General features: G+C 41.7%; 1 protein-coding gene across 1 annotated transcript in view; it reads left to right on the top strand.

The window, feature by feature from the left end:
• Positions 1-1,179: 1,179 nt before the first annotated feature.
• The window catches only part of RAB2A (RAB2A, member RAS oncogene family), an 84,931-nt gene continuing 72,035 nt past the window's right edge, over positions 1,180-14,075 (top strand). The window contains exon 1 of the mRNA XM_033126555.1: positions 1,180-1,468. Coding sequence (XP_032982446.1) covers positions 1,423-1,468 — 46 coding nt within the window. The 5' untranslated portion in view covers positions 1,180-1,422. The remainder of the gene's footprint in view (positions 1,469-14,075) is intronic.

Raw genomic sequence — 14,075 nt, 5'->3', positions numbered from 1 at the left:
TTAAATTCCCCTGAGCAGATCCATGAACATTGCTCATTCTGTTTCTTTGCCTAAACTTCTGTTCCCTTCCTTAAACTTGTCATTTTGACACATTCTTATTCAACATTCATATGCCTGGTTCAGACATCATCTTCTCTAGGTAACCTATCCTGACACTTACTCTGTCTCTCTATTCCCTCTTCCAAAATCTGTGCCCCTTTAGAACAGGGTCTGCCTTTAGTTGCAATGCCCAGCAGTGCACGAAACAAAGTACATACACAGTGTTAGTTGAATCAACAAAAAAGTTTTGTTTATTCCTTTAAACGTATTTTTCAATAGGTAATTCACGGACACAGAAAAAAATACCAAACCACACGTGAATGATTCAGTGAAATGCAGATCTTCCTCCCATCCCACTCACCCCCTTGGCGCCAGTTGTGTTTCCTCTAAGACTGACTTGACACACAGGGTATTTAAGTGTATTCCTATCACTTTACATAATGGTAAAAAGAAATGTGTTCATATAACAAAATGTAACTTACAAATATAACATTACATATTCTAGTTGTTATATATCATATATAAATAACACACATAAATATATATTTATACTCTGAGTCCCAAGTCTTGTTTTCGCCGCATAGTATTCCACCGGAGGGGCATACCATCATTTACTTCGCATTCCCTTATTTACGGTTTCCAGGGCACAACTACTTCCATTTTTCACTGCCACGGCCCGGTCTCCAAACACAGAAATATCACCGCACTCCAACCCATTTCAGGGCGGCTCCCGCATTTTCAAACACCTTTTCACGATCCCAGGGCGGGGCCCCGGGCGGAACCCGACCTTCCCACCACGTGCCTCGCTCCCCTTCCGAAGGGCGGAAGAACGCGACAGTCGCGCACGTCGCAGCGACGGAACCGAACCCTCCCCACCCCTCCCCCAGCGTCTCTGGGCCGCCAGGGTCGCTAGCTCAAACGTGCCGGAACGACCAGCACCCGGCTTCGCCCAGCTCCGGGCGGACCAGGCGGACGGGGTGCGGCCGGCCAGGCGCTGGACTGGGCAGGGCTCTGCTGGGCGGGGCTGCGGCCGGCGGGCGCGGCCGGCGGCGGGCTCCTCCCCTTTACTCCCGCGGCGCCGGCGGCCGCAGCACTTCCGGGTCGGCGCGGAGGCGGGGCGGAGACGCCGAGGAGGCTGTTATTGTTCGACTGTGCGCGGCCGGGCGCTGTCTTACTCGGCTCTGGCGGTGTCAGTTTGTCTGGCTTCCTCTCAGCCCCTCACTCCCGGCGGCTGACGGCGGCGGCTGCGGCGGGCGGGGCCTGGCGTTTCGAGGCCGAGCGGCGCCGGGGTGAGGGGCGCGGAGGAGGAGGAGGAGGAGGAGGAGGAGGAGGAGCAGTAGCCGGAGGAGGAGCCGTGTGCCCTGGCACCGAGCGGCCGTGGCGATGGCGTACGCCTATCTCTTCAAGTACATCATCATTGGCGACACAGGTGAGGGCCTGGGGCGCTGCCAGGCGGGTGTCGGCGACCTGCGGGTCCCGGCTGAGGGGCAAACGGCGTCTGGCCGCGGCGCGGGCGCCGATGCCGCCCGGTGCCTCCCTCCCGGCTGCGCCGCTCCATTTCCGCAGTGCTGGAGCTGGTGACGTGGGCACTGCGAGCGGCCGCGGCCTGTCCAGGCCTGGGCCGCGGCCCCCGCCCCGACCAGTCCTGCAGCCAGGGCCGGTGGCAGCGGTTCGCGACGCCCGATCGGGAAGTGTGTGACGAGAGGGCCACCCAGCCCAGGGCCGTCAGGGCCCGGCTCAGTGGATTGCAATCCCTCGCCAAGGCCCCATCACCTTGGGCCTCTTTGCAGCGTCCGGGAAAGAAAAAGGGAGGCAGAGGAGAGCAGGAGGTGATGGGAGGAGGGTCTTGGGTTTCCTGAACAGTCCCACCTTCTCTGACCTACATGCATCTTCCAAGGCCTGGGCAGAGTCTCCCTGGTTCGGGACAGCCAGCTGAGAAGAGAAGGAAACCTTTTTTAAAAAAATTACTGTTTTTTTCCTAACACCTTCAACTCCCAAGTCAGACTAAATCACATCCCATTGCTTGACGGCTGGGAAATCCTTTTCGAGGTCATTAAAGCATGAAAGAGTTCTGTGGACTTTTGCCACGTGTAAACCGGGCTTATTTGGTGGTAGTGCAAGGCCCTTCAGTGCTCTGGGTGTGAGCTTGCGCGTGTTTGTGTGTCGGAGACATTGTGATTTTTTATAAAGATATATCAAATCCAGGGTCACAAGTACCAATTTTCAGGTGACCCGATGGCTGAGGCAGAAAGAAATTGAATTATTCTCACTTAGAATAACATCGGAGTATATGGGACAGATACTAAACAAACTGCTAAAATATTTTTTAATACCTGTGATTTTGGTATTGCTCGACTCTAATAATACTGAGGTTTCTTTAGGTGTTGTAACTATTAATATACCAGACTCTAATTTCAGTGAGGAGTCTTGCACAACTTTGGACCCTTTGCACAATTTTAGAAATGTAAGCTGCAACTTGTGGTTGCACTAGTGAGTTAGCAGATTCAATAAGTAACACAAGAAGCATGTTGACTGCTGCCTAAAAGAAAAACTTTCTGCTATAAGTAACAATTTTTCTGCAAGTTTTTTGTTGTTGTGTGTATGGAAACTGGATGGTTTTCTACAGGAAATCCTGGGAAAGCAGTGTTTTGCAAATGTTTAGTAGCAAATTTATATGCTTTTAAAAATGCTCTGGCATATTTTGTGGGAAAAGGAAGTGGGGTTCTAAAGCCTCCTGGCAAAGTTTGGTTTAGGTTGTAAAACCAAGATTGGAGAGGGACTTCACGTTAACTGTCATATGAGTAGGTTTCAGAAGTAGAGAAAATTTTGGACGTTAGCAGTAATGAAGATTCACATTAGTCTTTGCAAGTTGCCTTCTTGGCAGGATGCTTCTTTACTTAGCATCTACTACGGGTAAGGCATTGTGTAGGGAGTAGTAGGGCTACAAATATTAACACCTCGGTGTTCTCTTGGAATTTGCCCTCATTCAAAAACAATCCCCAGGCAATTCAAAAGAACACATTCCTTTCTTGCCATTGCTGTTGTTAACCACCTAGTTCAGGCACTGAGCACCTGACACTGAACTCTATACAGCGGTACTTTCTCCCCACTGCGGTTCAGTTTGTATAGTTTTCTTTCAGATTTATCTTCTTGAAACATGGCTGATCGAGGCTATTCCTTTGCTCACATTCTTTTGTTTCACCTTCAAGGAGCTCCATATGTTAGCCTCTGTTGACTTTTCTAACCTTCTTTCCCTTTATTCACTATTCCTTACCTTGCCAGTGAGGGCCAGGGGCTGATTGCTGTGCTTTTTTTCTGGTCTTTGCTGCTCTGTGGGAGTTGCAATAGTCCTTCAAAGTCTAACCCTGGTCTTCCATAATGCTTTCAGAGTCAACATACTATAGTAAGCTCTTTTGATGTGTCAGGCGTCTCCTGGTATGCTGGCTGAAAGTGATTACTCCTTATCTGGATGTGTCTCAGTTTGTATCATTTTTCTGATATTAATCCCAGACTGTTTTATAGATACTTGTATAGGCACCTATATTTGATTAGATACTTCTTGAGGGCAGAAAAAGTGTTTTGTATGGCTTTGTATTTCAGGAAGAACCTAGTAGAAAGTCCTATACATTAAAGTAATGAAAGAATAGCCAAACAGGCCACTGTGTGCCTATTAAAACACATTAGTCACTTGAAAGCAGAATTTTTTTAGCCCAGTTCTGCCACTTTCTTACAATTGACTTTGGCAGAAATCCTTTACCATGTTTCCTTCCCTCATTAAATCAAATATAAAGTGAAAATTGGTTTTTAACAAGCCTGGCCTAATATCACAAGCAGATAATTATTAAGTATAGAGGGAGAGAAAAATTGTAATAAACCTATAATTGTCACTCCTAAAATTCTGCCTATCATTTTAACCTCTTCACTAACCTTCCCTTCCCTTCCCTGCCACTCAACTAGGCACACAAAAGCACAAACCTTGTTGTGTTCTATCTGAAATGCCCCTTCTTGCTGTGCACACCCCTCCTCCCCTCACCAAAAAAAAAAAGAAAAAGAAAAAGAAGAGAAAGTTTAGGTCAAAACTTTTTCACCTGACCAACTCCTATTCATTCTTTTAAGATGATAACCCCACCACTCCTTATTGCATCATACTGGTCCCCTCTTCTCTTCCTTCATTCTCTCCCCCTTCTTCTTTTCTCCTCCCCACATGCTTTTTTTTTTTCGTTAAAATATTTTTTTAAATTTTTTTTTGGGGGGTAATATTGGGGACAGTGTGTTTTCCCCAGGGCCCATCAGCTCCAAGTCTGTCCTTCAATCTCTTTGTGGGGGGCACAGCTCAGCAACAAGTCCAGTCGCCGTTTTCAATCTTAGTTACAGGGGGCGCAGCCCACCATCCCACGCAGGAATTGAACCGGCAACCTTGTTGTTGAGAGCTCGCGCTCTAACCAACTGAGCCATCCTGCTGCCCCTCCGGAAGCTCAGCTTGTTGTCTTCAGTCTAGTTGTGGAGGGCGCAGTTCACTCGCCCATGTGGGAATTGAACCGGCAACCCTGTTGTTCAGAGCTTGTGCTCTAACCAACTGCACCATCTGGCTGCCCCCCTTAAAATCTTTTGAGGGCAAGTACTATATAAAAAAATAAACAAGACCAGCCTGGCTATACATTATTATATCATCTGAATGTATTTTTTTAATTGAGATATAATTGACATATAGCATTTTATTAGTTTCAGGTGTGCAACATAATGATTTGGTATATGTATGTATTGTGAAATGATTACCTCGAGTTTACTTAACATCTATTGCCACGGTTACAAATTTTTTTTTTCTTGTGAGGAGAACTTTTGAGGTTTACTCTCTTAGTAACTTGCAGCTCTACAATACAGTGTTGTTAACTGTACTCACCATGCTGCACAGTACGTCCCCAGGACTTACTTTTCTTATAACTGAAGTTGACCTTTTGACTGCCTTCACTACATGATTCTAAATAGTCTTTTTTTGTTGTTTGTCTGGAAAGCTTTTGTCTTTGTTGTAAATGTAAAGGTAGGCCTTTCAGTGTCAAATTTTAATAGATAAGTGGATGGGCCTTTAGGGGAGGTTGCAAGGCTTTACCTGAAAGGTGATGTTTGAGCTGAAATGGGAATAGTGAGTAGGGATTTGCTAGGTGGGGAAGGAGGAGAGATGTCTTGGTAGGTAGTTGGAAGTGCATGTTTGCAGTTCAATCTGTCGATCTCACATATATTACTGGTGGTTTTAAAAAGAGAGAGAGAGAGATTGGGAAGTTAAAAATAGATCCATTTTGTTGAAGACTTTGAGTCTGAAAGAAGGAAAGAACAAGTTTAGAATTGATTGCAAGATCAGGTTGGCTGGTATGTGTGTTTTAAGATGGAAGACTTGAGGTTGAAAGATTGAAAATACAGAGGGAGGGCAGGAGCAAAATGCTAGAGGACTTGTGAAGGAATGGCATGAGCGTTTTAGAGCTGTAACTGAAGGAAGCCCTTTTCCTGTGGGAGACTCAAAGTTGAGTTTCGTTAGATTCTTGTGAATCACCTAGGGTGTTTAAAAAAAAAAAAAGATTAGATGTCCCAACCCCCAGATATTTTAATTTGAGCAAGTTTGCTAGAATATCTTCAGAAAACAAACGGTGGAAAAACTGGCAACAACATGGATGGACCTAGAGGATATTAATGCTAAGTGAAATAAGTCAGGCAGAAAGACAAATACCATATGATTGCACTTATATGTGGAATCTCAATGGGAGGGGGTTTGGGGGAGATGGGTGAAAAGGGGGAAGGAATTAAAATGCAGATTGCCAAATATAAAAACATTCAAGGAGATGTAAAGTACATTAAAGGGAATATAGTCAATAATATTGTAATAACTATGTATGGCGTCAGATGGGTGCTAACTTCGTAAGTTATATGTATCCTGCGGGGGACCCTGCTCGCTCCGCCATTTGTCGTGCGGGGCGGCCTGCGGGGTCTCTGGTCCCGCTCCCCATATAAGAACGCAGGATATGATGAGGCCAAAAAGGAACACCCATGGAGCCATAGATAGGGGAATCATACCACTATATTCTCGCTGGCAGCGGGGCGAGACACACGCAGTAGTAGCCACACAATCTGCACTCCGCCATTCACTTCTCTGCCTGCCAACCAACCAACCAATCAACGCAGCCCCGCAGTTACATCAGTAGCCAATTGGCTAACCGGTTACAGCTGGTGGCCGTCCAGTCACAGTTGATGGTCATTCACTACCCGAGCCAGCACCTCCCCATGCGAGGCCGAGAGCCTGGAAACTGCTGTCTGGGACTCTGTCCCCACAGTATGACTATCTAATCACTATGTTGTACACCTGAAACTAAATACAATATTGTATGTCAACTGTAACTGAAAATTTTTAAAATTTTTTTAAAAATTAAAAAACAAACTGGGAAATTCAGAGGTAGAACAAATCCATTAAATTTTTTAAGTTATGAAATATGCGTATTTTACATATCTATATGCATAGTTTAATTGTTTTGAAGAAAGTAATAAATCAAACAGCCATGCTAAGAGAATACAGATCCTCATCACATACCTCTCCCTCATTCTTAGGCTTCCACTGGCCTGAATTCTGTGAATTCTTCCCTTGCTTTTCTTCATAGTTGTGTCACTTAGCATCCCTAAACTATATTGTTTAGTTTTGCTTGTTTTTAGATGTGTTTAGTAGTTTTATTAAATCAGAGAGCTAAACCTGCCTGAAACATACCTTTTAATGCCATCTAAGATGTAAACAATATATTTCTGTTATACTTAGATTTTTGTTTTATACATTTTATGTGTAGTCTTTAAAGATTTTTGACCAGCCTTTGCTTTTCTCTTTCTCTCCTAACCGTTTATTTGCTTCTTGCTTCCCCTAACATTGTTGTTGCTCTGGAGAATTTATATTGCACCATAGAGGCTGTGACCCAGTGTTCTTATTCCTTTTTCCTTTTCTTCACCTCTCTTAGTGAACCTACCTCTTCCTCATCCCAAAGAATGCCCCTCTTTCTTCCTTGGTGCTCTTGTCCTTTTTGTCTCCACTCCATTCCTACTCCTGCTCCAACATGAAATTAATTCTCTCCTTTATCATCCCACTGCTTCCCCTCCCCCATTTTATCTCGCCAGCTCTCCTCTTCTTGCAGTAGCCAGTAATTTTGCTGTTTTATTTGAGCAGATCCTCATTTTGCCAGCTCAGCTGTTTTTCCCTCTCTGGCCCAGCTGTGCTTGCTCCATTTTGTTTTTCTCTACTTTCTCATCTTCAGTCTGAGAGGCTGTGTCCTTTGCTGCAAAACAAGCAGCCACATTCTGACCTGCTTTGTCCCCCTCTCTAACCTTTCATTTTCTACATGAAACTTTCCCATTTGATTTCATAAACCTTGTTTATTTTCAAGTTTTAAAATACTCTACATTCTAGGTGTTATTCTTCACTAGTACCTAAAGGCTGCCTGGCAAAAAGATGCTAGATTCCCTCTGCTATCGTACACACGTAATCACCCCGCTTTAATTCCTGCACTGTTCGTTAACTCATCCTTGGAGATGTTTTAGTAGACCTGCAGCGAGCCCTGGACATCTGTATTTTTTTAAGGTGTTGTTTGTAGTGGTGGAACTATGACAAATCCTCTCTACTGGTCAGTTATAGGCCTTTTTTGCCTATTTTTCTAAAATTTATTCTTTTCTATTGCCAGATTTTCTGCTTTCTGGGATTTTATTTAAGTCATCCCTAAGATATATCTAGGCTGAATTTATATAGAATTCTCCATCACATTAGCTTTTGGCACTGTGTCCATGTAGTAGATTCTCACGAGGAATTCTCCACACTTTATAGTACATACACAAAAGTGAAAGCTTCTTATCTTTTAATCTGTCAACAGATTTATGAAGTTACCATTTTATAAATGGACAAACTGAGCCATGTCATTTGGAGCAAATTACTTATTCCTTCCCTCCTTTTACCCCCACCTCATAAGCTTTTACTTTTCATAGCTTTGGTGTAGCTCTTCAAGTTTCTCCCAGTTCTCCAAAATATTCCCATTTATAGGTGTAGCTGACAGTTAACTGTTCTGGCCAAATCTGAGGGAGAAAAGGAAGAAAATAAATATTGATGGATGCATCCTGCAGCGAAGTTCTTGAAAGCAAGACCGTACCTGGCACAGCGACAGTGCTTCAGGAAACCATAAATGTGTGCCGGGTAGCCTCTGCTGGGTGGCTTCATGCACTGACTCATTTATTTCTGTTTCAAAAACGATTAAGGGCACTTACGTTAAAAAAAAATGTAGTTTTTTTTAATGCAAATGAGAGAGGGTATGTATTAGTTTTGTGTTGCTATCATAACAAATTGCTACATACTTAGCAGCTCATATTTGTGTAATTTATTATCTTACATTTCTGAAGTTCTACATGTACATGTTAGATGTCTGACGTGTCTCTCATCTGGCTAACGTCAAGGTTTCAGCAAGGCTGAGTTCCCTTCTGGAGGGTCTTTGCTCATTCAGGGTGTTGGTAGAATATAGTTCCTTGCAGCTGTAGTGCTAAGAGCTCTGTTTTCTTGCTGGCTGTCATCTGAAGGCTGTTCCCAGCTTTTAGAGTCCACCCACATACCCACATCGCTTGGCCCATGGCCCCTTCCTCCATCTTCAAAGCCAACAGGGATCAAGTTCTTCTAGTGTCATTTCTTTCTGATTCTTCTTGGGTCATCCCCTCTCTTTGACTGAAGCTGGGAAAGGTTTTCTACTTATAAAGACTCGTGCTTAGATTGGGTTTACCTGGATAATCCAGGATAATCTCATCTCAAAGTCTGTAATCTGAATCACATCTGCGCAGTCCCCTTTGCCTTGTAACATAGTCACACGTTCAAGGGTATTAGGGCATATATGTCTGATGGCGGGGCATTATTCTGCCTACCCGAGGGCTAAGGAGAAACTGGAAGTTGAAGTCTGAAGCAACATTAATACTTGACAATGACATGATATGGACACCTTTTTGAAGTGAGCACTGTACTTAGCACTAAGCGGTGCACACAGAAAAACCGCTCATTGCCCCTAATTATATTATCCATCGCTTTTTTTTAAAGTATGTGCATGCGTGTACTTAATTATAACTAATAATGGGTCTTAATCTGGTGAAGAATGTAAATATGCAACTAGTATATTTATACTACATCTAGGGCCCTATATGGTATAACTCATTGAGCCTGAACAGTGATTTCCATGAGGAAGACTCCATTTTATAGATGAGGAAAGGGAGACAAATTGTTACAGCACACAACTAGCAACTGACCAAGCTAGAATTGGAGCCCAGGTCTTCGTTCCTCCAAAGTCATGCTCTCGCCCATATTATACATATCCCCTGATTCCCACAAATCCCCTATCAGTCCTCTTCTGTTGGCTTCTTAACTGCTTTGTCTGTTGAGTGGCTGTGGGAGTACATTGTCCCTCGTTCCCTTTATTAAAACAGATAAGCACCCGCCTCCACTTGTGTAAAATGGGGCAGAACTGTCCTCTGTATAAAACAAGGATTAAGTCCTTTCTCTGCTCCTTACCAGCTATGTGAGCTTGAGCAACCTCCTTAATCGCCCTGAGTCTTGGTGTCCCCATCTATAAAATGGAATGAAGTAATATGTATGGCACTGTCTTGAAGAAGAAATGGTTAATATTTCATCTTCACTTCTTATCCTGCTTCTTTGAATGTTTCTATACTTTCCCCATACGCATGTGAAAAACTAACCCAAACTTGACCAGTGCTGTATAGTGTTTGAGTAATGTTGTTCACAGCAAAAATAATTTCTTTTGCCCTCATATGTCCTAATATGTTGTGGTTATTTTCCCCCTCCACATGCCTGTTTAGCTTACTCATTTGTCGCCAGCTGATGCTCTCAGTCTGCTACTTTTGACTCTCATTGTTTCCTAGCGTATGTTGGTATTATCTTGTACTTACTATGTTTGTTTGTGTCTCCATATTTTATGGAAAGTTCCTTACTTTAGCAACATTATTTTAACAACATTCAAAATTGTTTATCAAGATACATTTTATTCCAGGTATCTGTATTTTTTTGCAGCTTGGCCTTATTTAATCTATATGACCATGCAAGTCCACTAATGATTTAGAAAGACTTTAGGATTTTGTTCTAGGAAAGGACCCATTTGATTACAAAGAACAGAAACCTACTCCAACTAATTTAAGAAAAGAGGTTTGATATGGATTTAAAGAGGGCTCATAGGAATCCAAGGAAAACTATGTAAATAAGTCTTGGGAAACTGGTCACTCTGAAATCTTTGTTTTCCTCTCATGGCTTCTCTTTCATTCAATCCTTGAGCTAATTAGGAATATGTGTTTTTTGGTTTTAAATATGCTTTTCCTTTTTTAAATCTTTTCATTATTGATTTCTGACTTTATGTCACTTAGGTAAGAGAATATAGACTGTGTATTGATTCTTCAGTGTTTGAGGCTAATTTTGTAGACGAGTTCTCAGTCAGTGTTTATACATGTTCCATGTGTGCTTGAAAAGTGTATTCTTGTGTACGCGGTACATTCCATTAGATTCGACTTGCTGTTTGTGTGGGTCATATCTTCTGTATTCTTAATAGTCGCTTGCGTTTTGGGGCAAGATGTTGACATATCCTATTATGATAATGGATGTTTTTCTTTTGGCAGTTCTGTCAGATTAAATTTTTTTTCTCCAGTAAATTTGAGGACTCCTTTGTAGTAAGGTGTATATGGGCTCAGGTCTTTATACCTGAGTGTTGGAGTGAGTATACCTTGCTGCAGTGTTAATTATTGCTTTGTCATTAAGTTACCGTCCACTTTTACATTTTGTGTATTTGGTAATGTAGTTTTTGGTATTTAAGTGTTTGATATTAATTTTGAACATTAACTTTCCATTCATGTTTGCCTCATATGTACTTTTTATCTGCTTTTAGTTTTTCTTGGAATCAGGGTTTTTTAAACGTCATATTAATGGAATTGTACTTGTTCTGAAACTTTTTTGTTCAACATTATTTTTAGGGATTTATCTGTATTAATATATTTTGCTCAATTTTGTTTATATTAATTGCTTGATTGGTTTAATTTTAATTATATTCTATTGTTTGACTATACTGCAATTTTCCCCTTCTTTCCACTTAAGGAAATTTTAGGGTGGATTTTTTTGTTGTGTTGTAAAAGACAGTATTTCATGGATTATTCTTGTGCCTGCCTCCTGGGACACATGTGCTAGAGTTCTGGAGAGAATCCTTGAAATAGGATTATGGATGGAAGGTATACACATCCTCCGTGTTACCAACTGATATAAATCCCTCTCCAGAGTAGTTAATCAGTTAACTCTTCGTTCTTGTTTTTTCGGCCCTACGATGTCACTTCTTTTTAAGGCCTGTGTTTTTTCATGTAGCCCATTGCCATGTTTTTAAAAAAATTCAATCTGAGAAGCTGTCTTTATCAGGAGAATTTAATCACTGAAGAATTTGAATGTATTTCTATTATTAGGTCCTACTCTGTTCAGTCACATGGGGAGAGATCGAGGCATAGGTCACAGGCACACCCGTTTGCTGTGGGTTTGGGGGTAAGGCTGGCACGTGTCCCACACAGGAAGCAATACGGTGGTCGTGTTTCCCAAGTGTGTATAGTGTCACCTATTCCTGGAAAGACAATGTAGAAAGAGTCTAATGGAAAGAGGTGATACCTTCACTAACTCTTAATTATGTAAATGAACAATTAATTTAAATTCCTGAGTTTTCTGTTTACGAAATGTATATAGTATCTGCCTAGTGCACCTAGGGTTGTTTTTCTCCAACATTATAGCTTTCTTTGAAATTCAAGTGTCAGTAATTTGTTTCCCTTCATTTATTTTCGGTTGAGAGTGGTGTATTCATGCCTGGTCTGCTGCCTCCAGCATTATTAAAATTGGTGGCTGACTCCCCTGTTAGCATTGGTCCACCTGTGGCAATAACTACTGTGTACCTGTGAGGCAAATAATACATCCTAATTTCTCTCTGGTTATGTTAGCTTAGACAGCACTTCTGAAAATTTTCCAAGATCCTAGTATTTGTAATTAGAATGTCTTGATTAGTGTGGTGGCTCCTCCTGGTAAAATTCAAACCTGTTTAACTTCAGTTTTCTCCTCTAGAAAAAGGCAGTAGTAATGCCTGGCTTATCTATCTCAGGATTTTTGTGAGTTTGAAGTAAACAGTGTGTGCAGGTGCCTTGTAAGCTGCAAACTGCTTTATTAATAGTAATATGTGAAAGATAATTTTTCTATCTGTTGAGCATCCTGAAATTAAGTTAGTAGGGGGGTCTTGTCTACAGAGAAAGCTATTCACTGTGCTGACTTTACGCTGTAATTACTTGAGGTGAAGGAAATGAGATCACATGTTAATGTGCAAAATGGTAGTTCTTTGATCTTGAAATACTCTCTGGATTCCATAAAAGAAAATGTCTTTTTCTATTTCAAATGTCCTTGTGGCCCACTTGAGATTGAGAGGAATAGCAAGTAGGAGATGCTCTTAGTTTTCAGGAAAGAGATGCATAGTTGTCTTCTAACTTGAGTTCTTTCACAACAACTCTTTTTTTTTTTTTTAAGATTTTATTGGGGAAGGGCAACAGGACTTTATTGGGGAACAGTGTGTACTTCCAGGATTTTTTCCAAGTCAAGTTGTTGTCCTTTCAATCTTAGTTGTGGGGGGCGCAGCTCAGCTCCAGGTCCAGTTTCCGTTGCTAGTTGCAGGGAGCACAGCCCACCATCCCTTGCGGGAGTCGAACCGGCAACCTTGTGGTTAAGAGGATGCGCTCCAACCAACTGAGCCATCGGGAGTTCAGCGGCAGCTCAGCTCAAGGTGCCATGTTCAATCTTAGTTGCAGGGGGCACTGCCCACAATCCCTTGCGGGACTCGAGGAATCGAACCGGCAGCCTTTGGTGTTAGGAGCTCCAACCGCCTGAGCCACCGGCAACTCTTTGGTACCTCATTATACCTCTTGAATGTTTTCTTTCAATTTTGAACCTCTTTGGAAAGAGACAGTTTTATAGATCTACAGAAGAATTTTCGTTATAAATGAATCTGTTGATCAAAGGTTATTTTCTTATTTCTTTGAATAAGTATTTATAATTCAGTTTTAACCATTTCACGGGGCAAAGTAAAAGTGCATGTGTCCAAAATCACTTATGCTCAAAGTTTTACTTGATACAAAAATTAATAAATAGGGAAATGAGTTATTAGTTATATATTAAAGCGGTAATAATTATATGCTTGGTGAATTGATTCCCCAGTTCTTCAAGTAAAGGTATTTGCTAACTTTTTCAGAATAACCTTTGGTATAATGTAAAGGAATTCTTGTGGTCTAAGTGGAGCTTTAACTGGTTGAAAAATCGTCTCCATACAGGGCTTTCCATGTACGCAAGCTGGAGGAAGTGTGCTGCTACATTCAGTCCCGGATTTTTACATTTCATAATAGCAACAACTTGGATAAACTCCAATTTGGTTGAAAGAGCTAATGTGTAGATTATACTAGACAGAATGAAAAATGACTTTGCCCGGCTAAATTTAGCAAAATGGAATTTAATAAAATGAAGTCAAAGGCCTATATTTACTTTAAAAAACAACCATACAATTACAATTTGGAGGTCAGCTCGTTAAATAGCAGCATGTGTCTAAAAACTTAAAGTTCTACATGACTTTGTTCAATATGAGTCAGATGAGTAATAAAGCCAGCAAAGGAATAAATGTGATGTTAGGTTAGTAAAAGTATAATGTACAGACAAGGCAAGTAATAGTTCTACTCTGTCTGGACTCAACTACAATTCAGTATGGAAACTCTTGTTTCAGAAGGACGTCCTGCGCATTGGAGTCTGTGCTCAGGAGACCAATCGGGGTGGTAGGAAGGCTGTATCGACCATGACGTCTTAGGACCAGTTAAAATAACTGAAACATTTTAACCTAATAAAAGAGAAGACTTAAAGGAGAATATAATGACTTTCAAACTTAGGTTACGGTCATATGAAAGAGGGCTTCAACTGCCTTTTGTGGCTTTTT

The sequence above is a fragment of the Rhinolophus ferrumequinum genome, chromosome 14 (genome assembly GCF_004115265.2).
Source record: "Rhinolophus ferrumequinum isolate MPI-CBG mRhiFer1 chromosome 14, mRhiFer1_v1.p, whole genome shotgun sequence".
In the NCBI taxonomy this organism is placed as follows: domain Eukaryota; kingdom Metazoa; phylum Chordata; class Mammalia; order Chiroptera; family Rhinolophidae; genus Rhinolophus; species Rhinolophus ferrumequinum.
This window is presented reverse-complemented; position numbering and strand designations above follow the sequence as displayed.